Raw genomic sequence first — 19570 nt, forward strand, 5'->3', positions numbered from 1 at the left:
GGATATATATATATATATATATATATATAATATACTGACAGTAATACAGTTTTCCTTCAGTTTTTAGTCCCTTCTGCTTAAAATCCTTAACCCTATCACTAGTTCTTAACATGGATCTAATGACAGAGCTAGCAAGGTCAAAAAGAAATTCACAAACTAAAGCTACATGGATGTAAAATTAATGAAAAAGTTTTGTCTTTTTTTCTTTAAATAAATACTTTACAATTCATGCTCGTTCATAATACACTACCAGGAGCAAGATAACAAGAAAAAATCTGTTGTAGACAGTACAAACAGTAGCAGCAAAGTGTGTACATTGAGGTGTAAAATATATATTATATATAGACCCTGCAGTTAGTAAGGAAAGACCCCCACATTGTCACTTGACCAAGTTATGAAAAGTGCATGCCCCTTTCCCCTCCTCCCCCATCTGGAATGGTAAGCTGCAAACAAGGCGGGAAATAGTCAGACAGAAAATGAATAGATTCTTTTAGCAGAAAGGAATCATTTTTATGTTTTATTTTATCGTTCTCCAAAATTCATTTAGTGAAAAGAAAAAGCAAATGCTGTAAGGTAATTTTTTTTTTTTTTTACAATATTAAACAAAACAATAGGAATGTAACTACCACTCCATCGCCTCACCCACTGCTTCCCAAAGATGGCTTCAGTACAAGAGGGCATAGTCAATCATGCAAGGCCGCTCCAAGCTGGATCCACTTTTAAAAAGCTGATATTATCATCAGCCCCAATGTCCTAGAATTACAATTGGTTTTCTTTTTGAAGTGTTCAGCACTATGTGCCATTTCAAAGACAGTTTACTTGGTACTGTGTTTTCAGGTAGTTTAATCTCTATATTAAATCTTTCCACTGGTGAGAACACTGGCAAATCAATGCACTTGTGAAATGTTTTCCGGAAGACAATGGGCTAAATTCAGTAAAACCTAAGCTGCCAGCTAACAAACTCTTATCTCAAACTTACACAGTAGGTGCAGTGTTGGGTTGAAAAAGGAATCTGTTGATAAAAGTAGAAAGCCTGACAGATTTGTCTAGATTCAAAATGGAAATGTGCATTCTAGCCTCAGTCAGCAAGGAAACCTAGTCATGCCATTTATAAGCACCAGGTTATTTATACATTACAGCTAAACCTTGATAACATCATATACTGGCTGAGATCACACACTGGAAAAGACCACAAGTTGGGTGGCCTCAGCCTAAGTGCTATCATAATGTATGTTATCAGGTTTGCACTGGCATATAATGCTACTGCACAATACAGAATCGTAACAATAAGACTACAATGGACCACAAAAAACACAATTATTATTGTTCTGTTCCAAATTTCCAGAACACAGCTGAAAAAAAAAAAGAGTCAATTAAACCAGCCCTATAAATAACACTGATTTACAGCAATACTTTCAACGTATTCAAGGGCCTTATTCACAATCCTAATAAATAAATAAAAACACACACAATATAGGTTTTTTGTTTTTTTGTTTTTTTATATAAATAGTCCTTGCCATCTATTGTGGGTCAACAAACACCATCATACGAGCTGGCACTTTTTCCTGGCTTTACTTATCATAGGCTTTTTGTCCTGTCGCATCCAACTGCGCACTGGAACTGTAATTTCTCATACCTTCCTAGACTGTTGTGCTCCTGCTAGAGACAGATCTAAAATGGTCTCTTACAATCTATTACCCACCATTTGCTTTAGTAGGCTGGAGATTCTTCAGACAACTTTGCTTTCACAAAGTCCCAAAATATTAGGCAGTTGTATGGGGAAAGGGATTATAATTTACAAAAAATAAATAAAATATGTAGCCACTATTGGCTTGTGCTTTCTTTTCCCCTAGATACATTCTCTCAACCTAACATTTTACATTGAAAGAAGCATTGATTATCCCTTTATATCCCTTATCCCCATGGAACTGCATGCTCCTGCTTCTCTGTAGCACCTTCAACTGAACAAGCCTGAGACTTCAAATCTCAACAGGCCTGTTGAAATCAAGGACTAGTTAAATGCCCACAACAGGGGTGGATAAATGGGTCATATTAACTACAGGGAGCAATCACCTGTGTGATTAGGATAGCAGATAAGTCATTTCAGAACATATACAGTAACCACACACACAGTCAGCATTGTGTGGCTTATATGGAAACTTTAAAGTCACCTTGGTAAAGTAGATACATGTGATATGCTGTAACACTGTCTGCATAGACTTACTAAAATTATTATTTTAATCAACTTACTTAACCATATTCCCATATTTAAACTAGAAACCAGTTATACAAAAAGCAGTAAAAGTTTGTTCTCAACCATCAGCTAATATGTTGTTCTATTTGACTTTTACCTGAAAGAATGTGGCAACATGCATAAATCATACCCTCTTTGAATGGAAAAAACTGCAACCCAAATTAACAGAAATATGCACTATTATTGGACAATTTGTTCCCTGCATAAACTACATAGTACGTAATAGTAGGGTACATCCACAAGTAAATTTAAAATAAATCTTAACCTTGGAAAATGAGCTAGTTCTGTTGCCACTGTTGTTGTTTATTTAATTTTAAAAACACCAAAATTCTTGGCACACCTAAAGGAAAGAATTTTGTTTCTCACACTCCTTCATTACCTTCTGCCTTACCCACACCTGCTGTTCTTCCAAAGTAACACAATATGTTGAAGCCAATCACAAGATCCTGGTGTTTATGTTGCCAAAACTAAATGCTACAACAAAGGATCGCCATGTCATTGCTTTAATAGGAGTATCAAAAAACACCCTAGAAGCAGGGACCTATCTTTTATAGAAATATTTTCTTCACTCATCTGACTCACAATCATACTTTTCCCATGCAATAAAACTTCAGTCCATATTCACTGATATCTAAAATATCCTCAAAGGTTAAGACTGCAGGAATTATCTGCTTCTCCATATCAGCTATTCTCTGGAGGTGCCAATTAAATAACGTATCAATAACTGTTTAAAATTGGCAACACAGCCATAGCTCAATTTCTTTCACTAACTGCTTAGCTTTTAGTATCCCATCATGTAAATCTAGGTCAATCAATTAAAGTGGGATATCCCCGTTTACCCGTTTAAAATTGGATCCAGCGTACTATATATTAAGCTAAAAGCAAAATATGTACTTAGCTCCAATTCTTTTGCTGTCTAAAGGTGTGTACACTACTTTTAAATTTAGGTAGGTTGAAGCTTTATCAGCTCTGTTATGTTTTCCCTAGAAATTGTATATTTTCTGAAGATGAAGACAGCATTATGGCACCCTACTGATGTATGTAGTAGCAAGACAATGACTGTTTAACTCCCAGACTGAAGCTTGTGGTCTTACAGCTAAAACTACCATTGGGTAATGTAAACAAACCGGCTTGTCAAAACTTGCAGACTGAAACATCAGAATTCACAGAAGGCCAGACTATGGAATGCTACACAATTATTTAAAACAGAACATCATTGAAGCAAACAGAAGCATTAATACAAGTTCCTAGTTTTGTTTAGTTTTTTAAAAATTTTTGTTTTTCTTGCTTCTGAAAAACAGTTTCGATCCAATTAGTGAATTTACATTTTCAGGGTTTTCAGAACAATTCGCTGTACAACAAACCAGCAGTTACCACAGAGAGAAAGCAATCAATGTCTTTACATGATGCCTCTTAAACTAAAACAGTACCGTGTATTGCAAGTTCATACAGATATATTTAAATAAATAGTACTAGCATCATGTAAAATGATTTCCCCTTAATCTCATGAGATGTCCCTTGCCTGCCCAGCTGCTGATGTCATACAATGCAAGTAAAGAGGGCTTGGGCCTGCCAATCCCTAAAAACTAAATCAATGAAAGTGCCACATTTGGGATGAATAACGGTAAACAGTGTAAGCAAAATGCTTTCCTGCCAAGTACATGGTTAATCTTTGACAATCTACAGCATAGAAATGAAGATTTACTTTCCCTAGCATCGAGTCCCAACCCTCCTAAATCTTAAACTTGCCAATTTTGATACTGGACTACATACTTCAGTAAGCTTTGTTTCCAGTGCAAAGTTGACTCCTTTTTTCAAAGTTGAATAAAAAAGGGATTGTTTCAAAAACAGAAACATTTTTTTAGAGGCTAAAGTAGCTGTTTACTACTTTGGTGAAATGAACTTGGTGAAATAATTGTTTAATGAACTTGTCCATATGTGTGTATATGAAAAATCAAACAGGTTATAAAGGTTTTCTACATGTCAGCCGTTTCAATAAACAATTCAAAGAAAGCCGCTACAACAGAACTTACTAATGTGTTTTAAGGGATATACAAGAAATATGTAATAGATATAAGAAACCTGTAATGTACAATATGTAAACTAAACACTTTTAAATTACTGCTGAACCTACCCCCCCCCCCCCCTACCCCCCCCCCCCATTTCTATCCCTTCTATTTTTCAATGAATTCACCATGTTTCAACATATATATTTGCCCTTTTGTTTTAACTAATACAATGGGGAAAATAAACACCTGAAATGCTGTACAGTATCTTGGAGGTAATGGTCTTGCTTGCACTCAGTTTGACATCATGCCTTCTTCTGGGGGTCTGAGGCAGGAAGAGACAATGACTTTGAGCTGGGGCTTGAACTAAAATCTCTTGCCTTGGTGACTCCTAGCTCATCCCAGCTCTCTTACCCGAATATACTATATAGACAACTTAATTTTAGTTATTTTTTGGTCACTTTAGTAGCAAGTGTCTCAGCTCTGAAAGCAAGTGGTTATTCTGCAGGGTCTGAAGGGCCTTAAATGCAAGCACATATGTAATAACCATAATTGGATAAACAGTAAGTATGCTTGACATTTCTCCTACTTCCAACAACCCCAATACCTAGCTGGTACTAAACCTGATAAAACATTGTCATTGGGATGCTAAGCCTTCAAAAGGACCTATACATCTACCTCAGCCCCATATACAATAGAAAAGCCAAATCTGACTAATCCTGCAGCAGCGAAAGCTCTACAGTTGAGAGCTTTAAATTAGGAATGGTGTGTACTAAACATTCTTAATAACCAGCCTCATCAGTGTCATGCTACAGTATTTACATATAAACTTCAGATTGGCCAGCCCAGTTTTATAAATGTAAAAAGGCCAACCAAAAGTGCTTTTTTCTTTTTTTGAAGGATTGCCAGCTTGTACAGCCCTTTTACTGTTTTAACAAATCAAGTGTTTTAATTTTTCCGCCAAATCTCAATATTGAAAAACCTGCAGTAAAAAACAAAAAACAGCAGAAGCCTGCCAAAACACATACAACATTTCTCAATATTAAAAATAAATACTACAACGGTAAAGAGAGGACTTTGAAGTAATCGGCTGTAGGGTTTTCCCCCTATATTTTGGTAATCAAACGGGAAAAAAAAACAACAACAAAATATAGAAGTCCTTAGCATTACGCCGGTCTACATTCTTCAGCTATCAGAGGTGCCTTTTGACCCAGAACAAACAACTAGACATTAATAATAAAAATAATACATTTAAAAAACAAAATAAACTAAAAGCAAACACAATAAATCCTATTTCAAAACCCTTTTTATCTTTCAAAAATCAGTTTTAGTTTTTTTACAGTGCCTTTCCCCACTCTTCCCACAGCTTACTATGGTTGTAAGTGTTTATACATCCTGTGGAGCTGCCAGCTACTCTTGCTAACAGAATGGAGTATCAGCAGTAGTTAGAATCCATATACTTTAAACTGACATAATTACAATTGTTTTGTATGTTGTCATTTTTTGTCAGTCAGTTATTAAAACAATAACGCACTACTGCTTCATCTAGCAATGATATGTCTAACAAAAAACACAGGATAAATTCATAACCAAAGGAAAAAAATACTGTGCTTGCTATAATCAGCCCAAATAAATACCATAGTACAAATACAAATAAAATAAAATAACTCCCATTGGCAGTGTATATAATTTAAAACTCAGAATGGGTTCTCCCAGCCTTCAAAAGGATAAGTACCCCTTTTACTATTTCCAATTCAGGGCTTTTTTTTCAAATTAGCTGTTGATTTTTTTTTTTTTTTAACAATCTGAAATGCAAATAAATGATAGCATACATGCAAGACAATCTTTTCTTTCCCAAACAGGAATTTCAACAGCTTTCAGAAAAAAAAAAGAACCAAACAAAACATACAAAATTGCTCTTTGCAGTTGCCAATAATGTCCAGACAGTAGGAGGTATCAACGCTTGAGGCCTCAGAGTGACACTGCTCTTTGTGTAACCACCCTGGTCCCACCCAGAGAAAAAAAAAAAAAAAAAAAAACACACCTGATGATTTTTCCTGCCAAAAAGAAAACCAAATTGAAAAACTCAAAACTCAAGTACTGAAGTAGTGACAGGACCCGGTGTTAATGCTAAGGACCAGTTTCCAGTGATAACCTTGAACAGAGTTGGCAGTGGACTCCTATTCCCTTCCACTGGCAGAGTAGGAAAACTGGGGGAAATGCGGCCGCCGCTCATTATCCATGCAGTCCATTCCGTCTTCATCGACTGAGGAGGGAAACCAGCATGCTAGTTAGAGGGAATCCATCATCGTATGAGGGTAATAGCGTTTCTGTTCTGAATTTAGCAGGGTTTATTATTTCAGTATTTCCAGATTTCTAGAACTCCAACACAGTATTTTGGAGACTTTGAGTTTGTTCTTTGTGACATCATGTCATAACAGTATATGCGATTGATTTCAGTGTGTAACAAAAAAAAAAAATGTTTTTGTTCCTGGGTAGTAAGTGTTATTTCCTAATTGTTTATGCCTCAAAAGTATAAGTAAAAAGTAAATACAGTATAATTGTAAATCTCGAAAAACTACTCACTTCTAAATCTTTTGTAGTCATCTTTGTATTACTTTAGTATAAATACATGTTAATTTGGATTCATATGTTGTTTTTTTCTGACTTTATGTGAACAAAAAGACACACATTTGCCCATTTTCCCATTGGAAATAGTGATATTTTGAAATATCACTGTCCTGGTCACAAAAGCAAAGTTTGTGGGGCATAATAGCCATTTTCTATACTTTTGAGGCATAAGCAATTAGGAAATAACACTTACTACCCAGGAACAACAATTGTGTTACATAGTGTTTTAAAAGGAAATAGTTCAAAGCTACACAACTAATTACACTGTTTAACTTTACATGCAATAAAATCACCTATTAAAAAGCTGACTTACATTTTTCTGGAGGAGTTATTGTAATCGTCTGTGCTGTAAATTCTTCATCAAAATACCTTGTGTCTGTCTCAGAGGACACCTGAGGCTTAAATGGAGGTATAAGCTACAAAAGATAAAGACAGAAGAGCTTACTACTAGAACCCAGAACTTCATTTTGTTATCACTGCAACTTGCTGGATCTTCATTGTCTTCTGATATGCTTACCTTGGATCATAATCCTTCTAAAACCTGCTTTTAAACCTTAAAAATACTGTCAGGTGAATTGGTAACCTTACCTTTTTATCATACACATCTTGCCAGTTTAGTCCAACAAAAAAACTGTGCCGCATGATTTCTTTTGCATCGTCAGGACCACCACCAAGTCTTAAAGAAGGAAAACAAAATGTTTATATCATTATCCGCTGTAATTAGTATGCAAGGAAGTTTATTTTTGTGTCTAATTATCAAATAAAAGGTTTTGGGTCCATTGGTCTTGACAACCAAGAACTGGGCTGAGATCACTAAGAACAGTTTCTGTTCAGAGGACACAAGAACAAATTAACAGTGTACAGCTATTAAAAGTTCTTCAGTACATTATAAGATAATTATTTAATAACACCATGTAACAATTTTTTTTTTTGGTTCCTGGGTAGTAAGTGTTATTTCCTAATTGCTTATGCCTCAAAAGTATAGAAAGTGGCTATTATTCCCCACAAACTTTGCTTTTGTGACCAGGACAGTGATATTTTGAAATGTACCTATTTTCCAGAACATTCCAGATAGATTCAGTGTAAATTCTAGAACTTTCCAGTAATATAAATAGTAGTATAAATACAAGGGCCTTAAGCCCACCAGTTCAGTTTAGTTCCAGCTGCATAAGTTGATACATATCTGCATTTTTCTGAGATGGCATCAAGAGGCTGCAATGGTGGCATTCCTGATGGGTCTCCAAGGCGGGTTTTACCAAGTTTCCCTGCTATCTTTGCCTTTGGGACAGGAGGGACACCAAGGTGCACTACCACAGACGGGACTGGCCACAGCGGACCAAGTTCTCTGTGGGGAGGAACAACGTCACGTGGGAGCCACTGGTGGACCCCTGGAAGGTGCTGATGCCACCACTGCACATCAAATTGGGCCTTATGAAACAATTTGTCAGAGCTCTAGATAAGGAGTCGGCAGCCTTCAAGTACCTATGTGGAAAACTATGTGGAGCTGGTTGAGACTGGTGAAGAACTACGGCACAATGGGCTGTAGGATGTCCCTCAAAGTCCATATCCTTGATGCTCAACTTGATAAATTCAAGGAGAACATGGGAGCGTACTCGGAGGAGCAAGGCGAGCGCTTCCACCAGGATATACTGGACTTTGAACGCCGCTACCAAGGACAGTATAACGAGAACATGATGGGAGACTACATCTGGGGGCTGATTCGTGAAAGTGATTTACAGTATAATAGTAAATCTCAAAAAACTACTCACTTCTAAATCTTTTGTAGTCATTTTTGTATTACTTTAGTATAAATACATGTTCATTTGGATTCATATGTTGTTTTTTTCTGACTTTATGTGAACAAAAAGACTATTTCTCATTGGAAACAGGTAAATTTCAAAATATCACTGTCCTGGTCACAAAAGCAAAGTTTGTGGGGAATAATAGCCATTTTCTATACTTTTGAGGCATAAGCAATTAGGAAATAACACTTACTACCCAGGAACAAAAATTGTGTTACATTGTGTAATACATCTTGTTTTCAAAGCTTGGTCACGTACGCTGAATAAATCTCAATTTCTAAAACTAAAAATGAAATTAAAAAAGAAAAGCATTGAAAATGAATAAAGTGAGTGAACTGGTTTTGAAAATGTGAACCAATAGAAGTTTTGCACTAGTTTACTTACCTTTTATTTGGATCTTTTATGAGGAGCCCTGAAAGTAGGGATTTTGCATCAGAAGAGAGGGTTCTGGGGAATTTGATGTCCTCCATAAGAATAAGTTCGAAGAGCTTCTCGTGGTCCTGGTTATAGAAGGGCAGTCGTCCACACATCATTTCATACATGACAACACCCAAGCCCCACCAGTCTACCGCACGTCCATAGTCATTATCTTCCAGCACCTGCAACAAGGGAGAAGTCATTCCAATAAAATTAAATACTTATATCCCTAATATAATGATATCAGTAATGTTCAAGCTTTAACCCAGACAAATAACCATGTTTCAGTGGACTAACATTTAATTCCACCTTATATAAACAGTGGGGTAAACCTTGGAAAGAACTGTAGACTACTTATACTGTATCTATTGCATTCAGATATTGTAAGTCCATTCTCAGTGCCTAATCTTGGCTCTACATGGTGTAAAATACAACATGACAAGAAAGGCTCCATGATATAATAAGAAATGTAAAAATAAAAATCTTTAGAACTGCAACTGGCAGATCAGAAAGTCACAGAAGTCCCTTTCAGGCCTATTCATTCGCTCTGATGCCTATACAGATTTGTTGCAACTCACCCATGCTCAACAATCTGTTCCTGGTAAAAACAAGGCATGATTGCTCGTGATTGGAGTAAAGGAACTTTACATTGCTGGGAAGGGCAGTCTTCTTTTAGGAGGGAAGATTACAGCAATTTCATTCCCAATCTCCCTTGTTACTGCAGGCAGAAGACTACACTACACAACAAAGGGGTGCTTGAGTAAGCAGTGTACAACATGTCAAAACTGCACGTCATTTTTTTTTTATGTGCTGTGTCAGAAAACATATCCAAATGAATGACTGGCAGCAAAGTTCCCAAACTGATGACAGTTACTGCATATTGTCACTGTTTTTTATTTTATTTTAATTCAACAGCAAGATTTTTGTATATTAATAATGCAGCATTTGTACGATTAGGACTGCTTGTTATTGCATGACAGAGAAAGCAAAAAAAGGCCTCTCATTATGAACTGTTTGTTTAGATGTGACTGCATGGTTTATAAAAGGGATCTTCTTTTTCATTTGTCTACCTTATAACAACATTCACTGGCTACATGCCAGTCAAACATATGTTCAAAATTTTGCAAATAATCATGCTACATTTCTGATGTTTATTGCAAGTTGTTACAGGATGCAAATTATTCTACCCCTCCTTTAAACACAAATACAACAATAAAAACAGCTTCATAGTTTTTCTTTAAATAACTAAAATTACAGATGGGAGAGTACTGTACCCCAGTATAAACTGTTAGCACAGCAATGAGCTCTTACACAGAAGATGATAAATTCCACCACCACATGTTAAACAAACACAATTGCTGTTTAAAAGATATCTTTACTTGAATGAAGCAAAAAAAAATAAGACACAGTCTTGAGATATTTATTCAGAATTATAACAGAAACAAACAACTGGGGCAAATGTGCTAAAAAGGAAAACTTGGTAACCTCTCAACATTTCTCTACAGTATGAAAGAGTGATGTTTTCCATTGAAAGGATAAACCCTTATACATACTTCCTCCTGTCAATGAACAATTCTACACCTGCTACCTGTTATTTTGTTTATATCCTACCACCCAGTTTTGAACCTGGATAGAAGCTGGACCTACTGGATACTAGATGTTGACACACCTCCAGTTACAAGTAAGAAGATGCTAAAGGGGATATCAGAAAACCAGTCTTTCCACTGAGCTGCTGGCCCTGGCATACGCAAGCATATGCAACTGCTGTGTCCTTGTCAACAAGGAAGGAGACTTACGGGGATACATGTGCTTTATTAATCATTTGTGTAAGGATTTTAACATATTCAGACAGAGAAAAATATTAACCCTTATTATCCTGAATAAACTTACTGGAGGAGTTGGTATTACATTATGACTGATTCCATTAGTCTCACTTCAATAAAAAAAATACATCTATGAATAGTCATATCCTGGACATAGCATCCACTGCAACCATTGAGCTAGGTAGGTAACCTTAAATAGGGAATGTGTGTGTGTGTGTGTGTGTGTGTGTGGTGAACATTACACTTCAATACAAGACCTATTAAGTCAAGACTAATTACCCTGCCAACACAGGAACCAGCTGCATACATCTTAATTTTAAAATAATGCTCTTGGACTATAGGGTTGAAAAAAAATGCAAATTACTACAACCAGTACAGACATTTCCCAGTTCAGAATTATTTATTTACAACAAAAGAAAAGGGTAGATGCCCTTCAGGGGATGAACAGTTCTCTCACTGCCAACCATGTAGTAGGCCTGCTGATCAGAAGAGTGGGCATTGGCAAGACTTTGCTGTGAAAAAGCCTGTGGCTACCACCAGCCCCGACCCTAGCTGGAACAGTTATTCCCCTCTTACAGAGAAAAGCAAAAAAAATGAAAAGCAAAAATAAAATAGAAATTAAAAACTTGGGAGGGGGTTAATATAAGTAAAAAAAAAAAAAAAAAAAATACTATCCTGCCAAAATTGACCGGGTTGCAAAAACAAAAACATCTTGTGACTATAGTGGTCCTGCCATGCTGCTCACAGCTGGGGAGCACAGAACAATACGGCCGTACTCTCATCTGCATTGTTTAAACCCTCTGGTTAAGAAACAGGAAAGATTAAAATCTTTCTGAATTTTACTTTCATAATCCTGACTGCTTTACATTTTTCTAATTTGGCAAGGAGGGAGTTCTGTTATTTATACACCAGTACGGTGGTGTAGTTTTCCTGGTTTCCCAGCCACCTTTTTCCAACCTCCCCCATCTGTCACCATCTGTCTCTATTTAGCATGTACTTTTTTGCGCAATCACATACTCTTGTGAAAAATAACCAACACTCAAATTATCTCCTGGCACATTTGAAGACTGAGCAAAATAAAAAGGCTCGCCAAATTGTGTTCAGTACTTTTTCAAGTGGAATCTTTTTTTTTTTTTTTTCCTTCTGCTCTTAATCTGCATTTCAAAACTGAAGCACAGATGATTTTGGTAGGGAAGACAGAGCTAAAAAATATAAAACAGGATGCTTTCAAACTCTGTTCATTCCACAGTAACACTAGGAACTCCTTTGACAAGAGGAGCACATACTGTAGCAATTCTACATTTTTTTTTAAAATGCATGGTTCATATGCTGTTATGATCATGAAAATATGTACACCTGCATGTCCTTTATACAGATCTTTTACACTACCAGGGTAGGGTAGTACACTTACCAATCTAAGATCCAAATCAGTTTTTAATTAAAGAATATATAGAATTTAGTAAAAAAAAAAAAAAAAAAATTAATTGGTGATTGAAGTCAAAAAAGTACAAATGGAAGATATGGTCACTCACCTTAAGGAAGAGTCTGTGTTTTCTCAAGCAGTTCAAGATACATCTAAAATGTATCTACAGATGTGCAATGACCTACATACAGAGTACATTAATAATCTCTTGTAACAAAAGTATATGCAACATTTCATTAAAAAAGCTGACTGGTTCCTAGGATATAGTCTTTACTAGTTAACTGTGTCCTGTAACCAGTTCTCTATCATTTATGTCTTATTGCTGCTCTATAAATACAGAGTCAGCCAACTTTTCTATACTCTGGATGGACTGAAGACCAATTTGGCAATTTATGTAAGCAGGTCTGCCTTCACACCACATGAACTCTGTTAACCAGGATTGGGTACAGATAAGCAGCGGCTGTAGCCAGTTAGTCCCATTTGAAACCAATGATATACTGGAAGGTTAAGGGATCTAAAATCTATAATTACTAATGCAAAAAAAAAAAACTAAACAAAGTACAAATGTGCATGAATATCACTAATACTAAACCAAAAATGACAGCGAGATTAAATCCTGTGTGAACCGAACTTGGTGGGGACCCATAGGGAGTGCTGCAATGGACTTTCTACTTCTGCAGTAGACAATTGTCGCAAGTTGACTTCAGACTGCCTGATTGGTAAGTGGGTTGCTGCGTTAAGGTAGAAATCAAATTGGACATGTCAAATTGGATTTAGAAAATCTCTATTGATGAGACAGAAAACAGAGTAGTTAACATTAACAGGGTGGCAATTGTTTCAGCACCATTATGTTCAGATAAGGAGTAAGTGCAACTAGACTCAAATGATGTTGTTTTAATGAAAACCAAAGCAAGGTCATGTACTGTTTAAACCTAAGCTGTACATGCTTGATTAACAGCAATTACACACAGATGCCACTGCCAATCAAAAATTGGTTGAGAAACTTAAAAACTTGTCTCCAAGATGGGAATTGGGCCCATAGCTCTTAATCCATGGCTCTAACCACTAAAACCAACTGCCTCCCTTTCACATGTGACACATGTGTTTCTCTTTCCTGTGTTTCCATTCTTCTTTTCACATGGAGAATATTACATGTTTCAGTAAGTCCATACCTCTGGAGCCAGATATTCTGGTGTACCACAGAATGTCTTCATGGTAGCAGCATCAGTGATTCCTTCTTTGCAAAGTCCAAAGTCTGTGATTTTGATGTGGCCGTCTTTATCTAGCATTAAATTTTCCAGCTGCAACATATAATACCAAACAAGGATTATCAGTCAATCTTTATTTTATATAGCGCCTTTTATAGTGGACCACCATCACAGCGCTTTACAAGATGTAGTAAAAATAAGAAAATCCATAATACTTCAAATAGATATACAGTAAAAAAAAAACAATGCATAATACATTTATATTAAGTTTATTATAATAAACTTGTCTTTTGTTATCCTTTTCTGTAGAACTCTGTTTTCAAAACAATAGAATTTTGAAATATTAAATTAATATGGCACTTTACAAGGAAAGAGTCAGGTAACTTAGACAATGTTTTCTAAACGTCCAATACAAAAAATGACCTCAAAACAGCATTTTGTTGCTAGTTTTATTTGACTAGGAATGTGCAAAAAATGACTCAGACTTTTGCTAAATTTCTTCTGGGATTCAGTCCCCATTTGTTTTAACTTTCCTGATGTTTTCCAGTGAAATAGAAATTTAACCATTACCAAATGGGTATTAACCTCTTCATGACCTAAAACGTGAACAAATATATCAAAGCTGCTTGCAGCGGCTCTGTGAGGCAGTCATGCCTACACCTGAAGGCACAAAAGGACTGCATGCACAGAACTCTGTGCCATTTTTCCTTCAAACCTGCTTCAATCACGAATGCAGCGACCTTGAAGGTTAATGGTTACATTTCTATTTCAGTGAACCAGGGTTATGATAATAACCTAACATTCCCTTTCAAGTACGAAATGTAACCATTACCTAAATGGATCAGTATACCCAAGCCGTCGCAGGGGCAAGATTGCTGCACACACGGAATACTACAAGGCTAAGCCGAGGCTGCCTTGTGTGTTACCACACGGAACCCAGCTAACAAGTAGCTAGGGCTAAAAAACTGAGGGAGAAACTCACCTCTATGACTGTGTTGTAAGGGTTGACTCGGAAGTCGTCCTTAACACTCTGGTTACAAAGCCAGGGTTTTGAGGATCCATAACATTTAGTCTGTAGAACCTAGTATAGGTAGGCAACACGTCTGTTAGACTAGCCACTTGTATCCATACTGGGAACGCGTGGATATTGCTCTGGCATTTTGCAAGGTGTCAATAACTCTATTGGACAGACTCAGATAGCTCAAATGCAGCCATTCAGAGGCCTGACTCAGAGCTACAGGCTCAATAAGGTCCTCGGCAACTGACAGAACAGGTCGAGGCGCTTAGACAGTCTCCACGGCTAGCCGCTCAGGAGCTGCATCAGGGTTGAAAACCAGAGTCTCCTGGGCCAATAAGGAGCTACTAAGAGCACCCTGGCCTGGTCTGCTGCCCAGTTTATCACCACAGACAGGTGTACTGCCTGCAGTGAGGAGGTTCTTGTATGCCCAGAGCAAAAGCTTGTAGGCTAGGCAATGGAGACTGGGAGACCTGAGGCCATCCTGGTGGTTTATACAGGCCACCACTGTTGTGTTGTCCATATGGACAAGCATGTCTCCTTAAATCTCCTGCAAAGGCCAGGTAAACTGCCTGTAGCTCCACAATATTGATGTGGAGACCATGCCTAGGGGGGTTCCGTACTCCCTGTGCCCCCCTGCTATTTTACACAGCACACCAACCCAGGCTGGACATGTCCATGGTAACGACCCCCCCCTCCACCTGTTTCCACCAAGAGAGTGCCTTTAGACAGTGATGAGACACTGTCAAGAGGTGGTCGATTTTTTTTTAAATCTAGTGTTTTTTTCTCTTTTTTCGCTGTGTCGGGTGCTTGCTGAGCAGGGCTATCTTTTACAAGACCGTAGAGACAAGTAACTACTATAACAGCATCATTTATTATTATTTTTTTTATTTCTTATAGTTATATATATATATATATGTTGTTATTTTAGATATTTTTCCCTTTTTTGAACTTGTTTTTCCTCAGGAGATTGACTGGGGCAAATATCGCATGTGATGCCTAACTAGATGTCGAATATTTATTAGCTAGCTATGTATTGTATGATTTGTTTACTTTTCCTATGTTTTAGGACAAAGATTAATTATTCTTCTTCTTCATTCTTCTTCTTCTTCTTCTTCTTCTTCTTCTTCTTCTTCTTCTTCTTCTTAAGCTTTATTTTAGTATTAGTTTACTTTTGCTTGGTGTATGTGTATAAAGTACAGAGACATTATTTAGCTGTAGTCATTATTATTATTTAGCTATGTATTTTATCTAGTAGTTTAACTTTTATTTTGTTATTTTTTATTCACTTTGTGTGTGTGAAAATGGATAGACAATCATTATTATTATTATTATTATTATTATTATTATTATTATTATTATTATTATTATTATTATTATTATTATTATGTATTTATTTTAAAGTTTTTTGTGTGTATGCCAGGACATGGATTAGACAAGAATCAGTTCCAGCATCTGATTCAGTCACTGAAGAGGAGGAGGGCCCTGACTGAGGAGGAGATCGGGATTCTCCTTGTGGAGGACCACCAAAGCATGGAGGAGGACCTCCTTGATGAAGAGCTGCTGCTGCAGGAGGATGAGGAGGATGATCTGGAGGAGCCCCAGCCCAGCACTTCAACTGCAGGGTAGGGATATGACACGACAGTACACATTGGTATCCTCTTCTGCAAGTGTTTTTCTTTCCCACAGTTTCCCTTTACAGCTGTTCATGTTCCCTCCTACTTATTGCATGTACCTGACCTCTGGACACTCTTCTTAGTAATTACTTATTTTTTGGTGGTTAGCTTGTTTTACAACTCCTGCATATCTTTTCATGAAGAAATGTCGTCACTGCATGCCACCCTCTGTACCGTCTATAACTTCTGTTTCCTATTTGTAATCCACTGCATGCCTCCCTCTGTACATTCTATCCCTTCTGTTTCTAATCCACTGCATGCCTCCTTCTGTACCTTGTTTCTAATCCACTGCATGCCTCCCTCTGTACCGTCTATACCTTCTGTTTCCTGTTTCTAATCCACTGCATGCCTCCCTCTGTACCAGCTATACCTTCTGTTTCTAATCCACTGCATGCCTCCCTCTGTACCGTCTATACCTTCTGTTTCCTGTTTCTAATCCACTGCATGCCTCCCTCTGTACCGTCTATACCTTCTGTTTCTAATCCACTGCATGCCTCCCTCTGTATCTTCTATACCTTGTTTCTAATCCACTGCATGCCTCTCTCTGTACCTTCTATACCTTCTGTTTCTAATCCACTGCATGTCTCCCTCTGTACTGTCTATCCCTTCTGTTTCCTGTTTCTAATCCACTGCATGCCTCCCTCTGTACCGTCTATACCTTGTTTCCTGTTTCTAATCCACTGCATGCCTCCCGCTATACCTTCTGTTTCTAATCCACTGCATGCCTCCCTCTGTACCGTCTATACCTTCTGTTTCCTGTTTCTAATCCACTGCATGCCTCCCTCTGTACCTTCTATAGGTTGTTTCTAATCCACTGCATGCCTCCCTCTGTACCATCTCTACCTGTTTCTAATCCACTGCATGCCTCCCTCTGTACCGTCTATACCTTGTTTCCTGTTTCTAATCGACTGCATGCCTCCCTCTGTACCGTCTATACCTTCTGTTTCCTGTTTCTAATCCACTGCATGCTTCCCTCTGTACCTTCTATACCTTCTGTTTCTAATCCACTGCATGCCTCCCTCTGTACCTTCTATAACTTGTTTCTAATCCACTGCAGGTCTCCCTCTGTACCGTCTATACCTTCTGTTTCCTGTTTCTAATCCACTGCATGCCTCCTTCTGTACCGTCTATACCTTCTGTTTCCTGTTTCTAATCCACTGCATGCCTCCTTCTGTACCGTCTATACCTTCTGTTTCCTGTTTCTAATCCACTGCATGCCTCCCTCTGTACCTTCTATACCTTGTTTCCAATCCACTGCATGCCTCCCTCTATACCTTCTGTTTCTAATCCACTGCATGCCTCCCTCTGTACAGTCTATACCTTCTGTTTCCTGTTTCTAATCCACTGCATGCCTCCCTCTGTACCTTCTATGCCTTGTTTCTAATTCCCTGAATGCTCCTACTGCCTCAGTTTTCTTATTGCATGTTGCCTCGCTGTTTTCTTATTGTATGTTTTCTGTTTCATCTTTACTGTAAATAGTTTACAGATCATTATTATGTATCAAATGTTATAAAATTTATAAAATGTTATAAAATATTATTTGTGGCTGATTTTTCTAAAATGCTATGCATTGTAAAACCTTATCTAGCTCTGCAACTGTACAAGATATTTCAATTCTGATTGCAGATTTGAAATCCTTGAAAAATTATGCAGCTACAATATGCTCTAAGTTTTATATATATATATATATATATTATATATATATATAAGCTATATATATTATATATTTGAAATTTGATTTAACAGACGTTGAAATCGGCAGTTTTTAAAAAAAATTTCGATAACTTTTTGGGAGCTGTAGCTCATATGAAAAAAAAATAGATCTCACAACAAAATAAATTATATCAATGGAATAGCTACTTAATGCCTTTCTGTAGATGTCTACTAGGGTTTAAATTCTGATTTAAGGTTCCAAAACTAGAAAAGCTTAAACACAAACTCAAATATGGTCATTGTGCATAGGCAGCAAAGGGTTAAACCTCCTTTGGCTCAGATACAGGTTGACCTGTCTGAGGTTGAGGATTGGTCTGAGGCCACCATGGAAGCACCAGGAAGTACCGGGAGTAGAACCTTTCTTCTAACTGGAGGGGGTGTACCATACAAATAACCCACTTTTGCAGTAGAGCTGCTACCTCCTGAGACACCACTGAGATGTCTTGCAGGTCCATGATTGATATTGGAGTCACGTCCCGAATGGGAGGGGGACCGTGCTTGAACTGCATTGAGTAGCCCGTTTGAATGGTAGTAAGCACCCAAATGTCCTTGATGCACTGATGCCAATACTCCAGATGGCTCTCTAAGAAGAGGCCCTGGGCCAGTGGCAGCAAACCCCTAGAGCCACTGCTCACCTTGTGGCTTGGCGTGAGGCTTTTGTCTCTGCACTGGGCGTCAGAAAAACCGTGGGCCAGTTCTGAATACCACCTCTGGCAGCGGCGGTTCCTGAAGCAGCTAGGGTGCCAGTTTGCTGCTGGTTTGCACACTGCTGGTGGTCGCTTTTTTGGAAGCAAACACACCAGCTTCTTCGTGGATTCCCGCATGTGGCGAGAGCGCTGCAGCATCTCGTCCACCGCGGGACCAAAGGTATGCCCCGGTATAATTGGGGCCTCCAACAGCGGAGCTTTGTCTGCATCAGGCACGCGTGCCTGGGAAAGCCAAAGCTGCCTGCATGCGGCTACCAGTGCAGCCAGATTTCTATCCACCGCCTCCTTGTTCAGTTTAGACAAACAGAGCAGGTTTCTATTAACCAGGTGCAGCTCACCCAGCCGTCGTGGTGATGGCCTGTGGTTGTCAGAGAGGGACTGCAGCAAATGTGACTGGTAGGCTACTAGAATGCTGTTAAAGTTGTCCATCCGTACGGCAAATGCACTGGCTGAATAGGCACGCTTAAGGAAGAACTCCGGTACCCGACACTGCTTGTTGGGACAAATAGCATCCTTGGACAGGAGTGGTATGGTACAATACTGGTACGGTTTATAGCAACACAGTACCAGTGCGGTAACCTCAGTTCCAGTTCTCAGTTCGCAGTTACCGCGGGTTGCAATGTACAGGGATGCCCACCTGTGCAAGCTACTAGCAAAACCACTCAGTCAATAACCACACGAGACTGAGGGAAGTTTGCTTGTTAGTAAACTAACAGTCCTTGTAATGGTGATGACAAAGCTGTCACCAAAACAGCATCAAGATGCTGTGGAAGGGATTCCCGAAGCAGCCTCTTGGTCCTGCGCAGCACTGCTGAACATAGCAGCTGTGTGGTCTAGTGGTTAAAGAAAAGGGCTTGTAATCAGGAGGTCCCTGATCAAATCCCGGGTCAGCCAC

At 38.2% G+C, this 19570-nt stretch overlaps 1 protein-coding gene across 5 annotated transcripts in view; it reads right to left on the minus strand.

The window, feature by feature from the left end:
• Nucleotides 1–4431: 4431 nt before the first annotated feature.
• Nucleotides 4432–19570, minus strand: part of LOC121316056 (RAC-gamma serine/threonine-protein kinase-like) — a 176196-nt gene continuing 161057 nt past the window's right edge. For 4 of the 5 annotated variants that reach the window (XM_041250779.1, XM_041250776.1, XM_041250778.1 and 1 more), the window contains 5 exons: nt 13529–13657; nt 9078–9292; nt 7480–7567; nt 7205–7307; nt 4432–6526 (listed from right to left, as the gene is read on the minus strand). In XM_041250779.1, coding sequence (XP_041106713.1) covers nt 6441–6526; nt 7205–7307; nt 7480–7567; nt 9078–9292; nt 13529–13657 — 621 coding nt within the window. In that variant the 3' untranslated portion in view covers nt 4432–6440. Of the gene's footprint in view, nt 6527–7204; nt 7308–7479; nt 7568–9073; nt 9293–13528; nt 13658–19570 lie in introns of those variants that run through there. The other variant, XM_041250780.1, reaches the window with a different exon arrangement.

The sequence above is a fragment of the Polyodon spathula genome, chromosome 5 (genome assembly GCF_017654505.1).
Source record: "Polyodon spathula isolate WHYD16114869_AA chromosome 5, ASM1765450v1, whole genome shotgun sequence".
Classification (NCBI taxonomy): Eukaryota; Metazoa; Chordata; class Actinopteri; order Acipenseriformes; family Polyodontidae; genus Polyodon; species Polyodon spathula.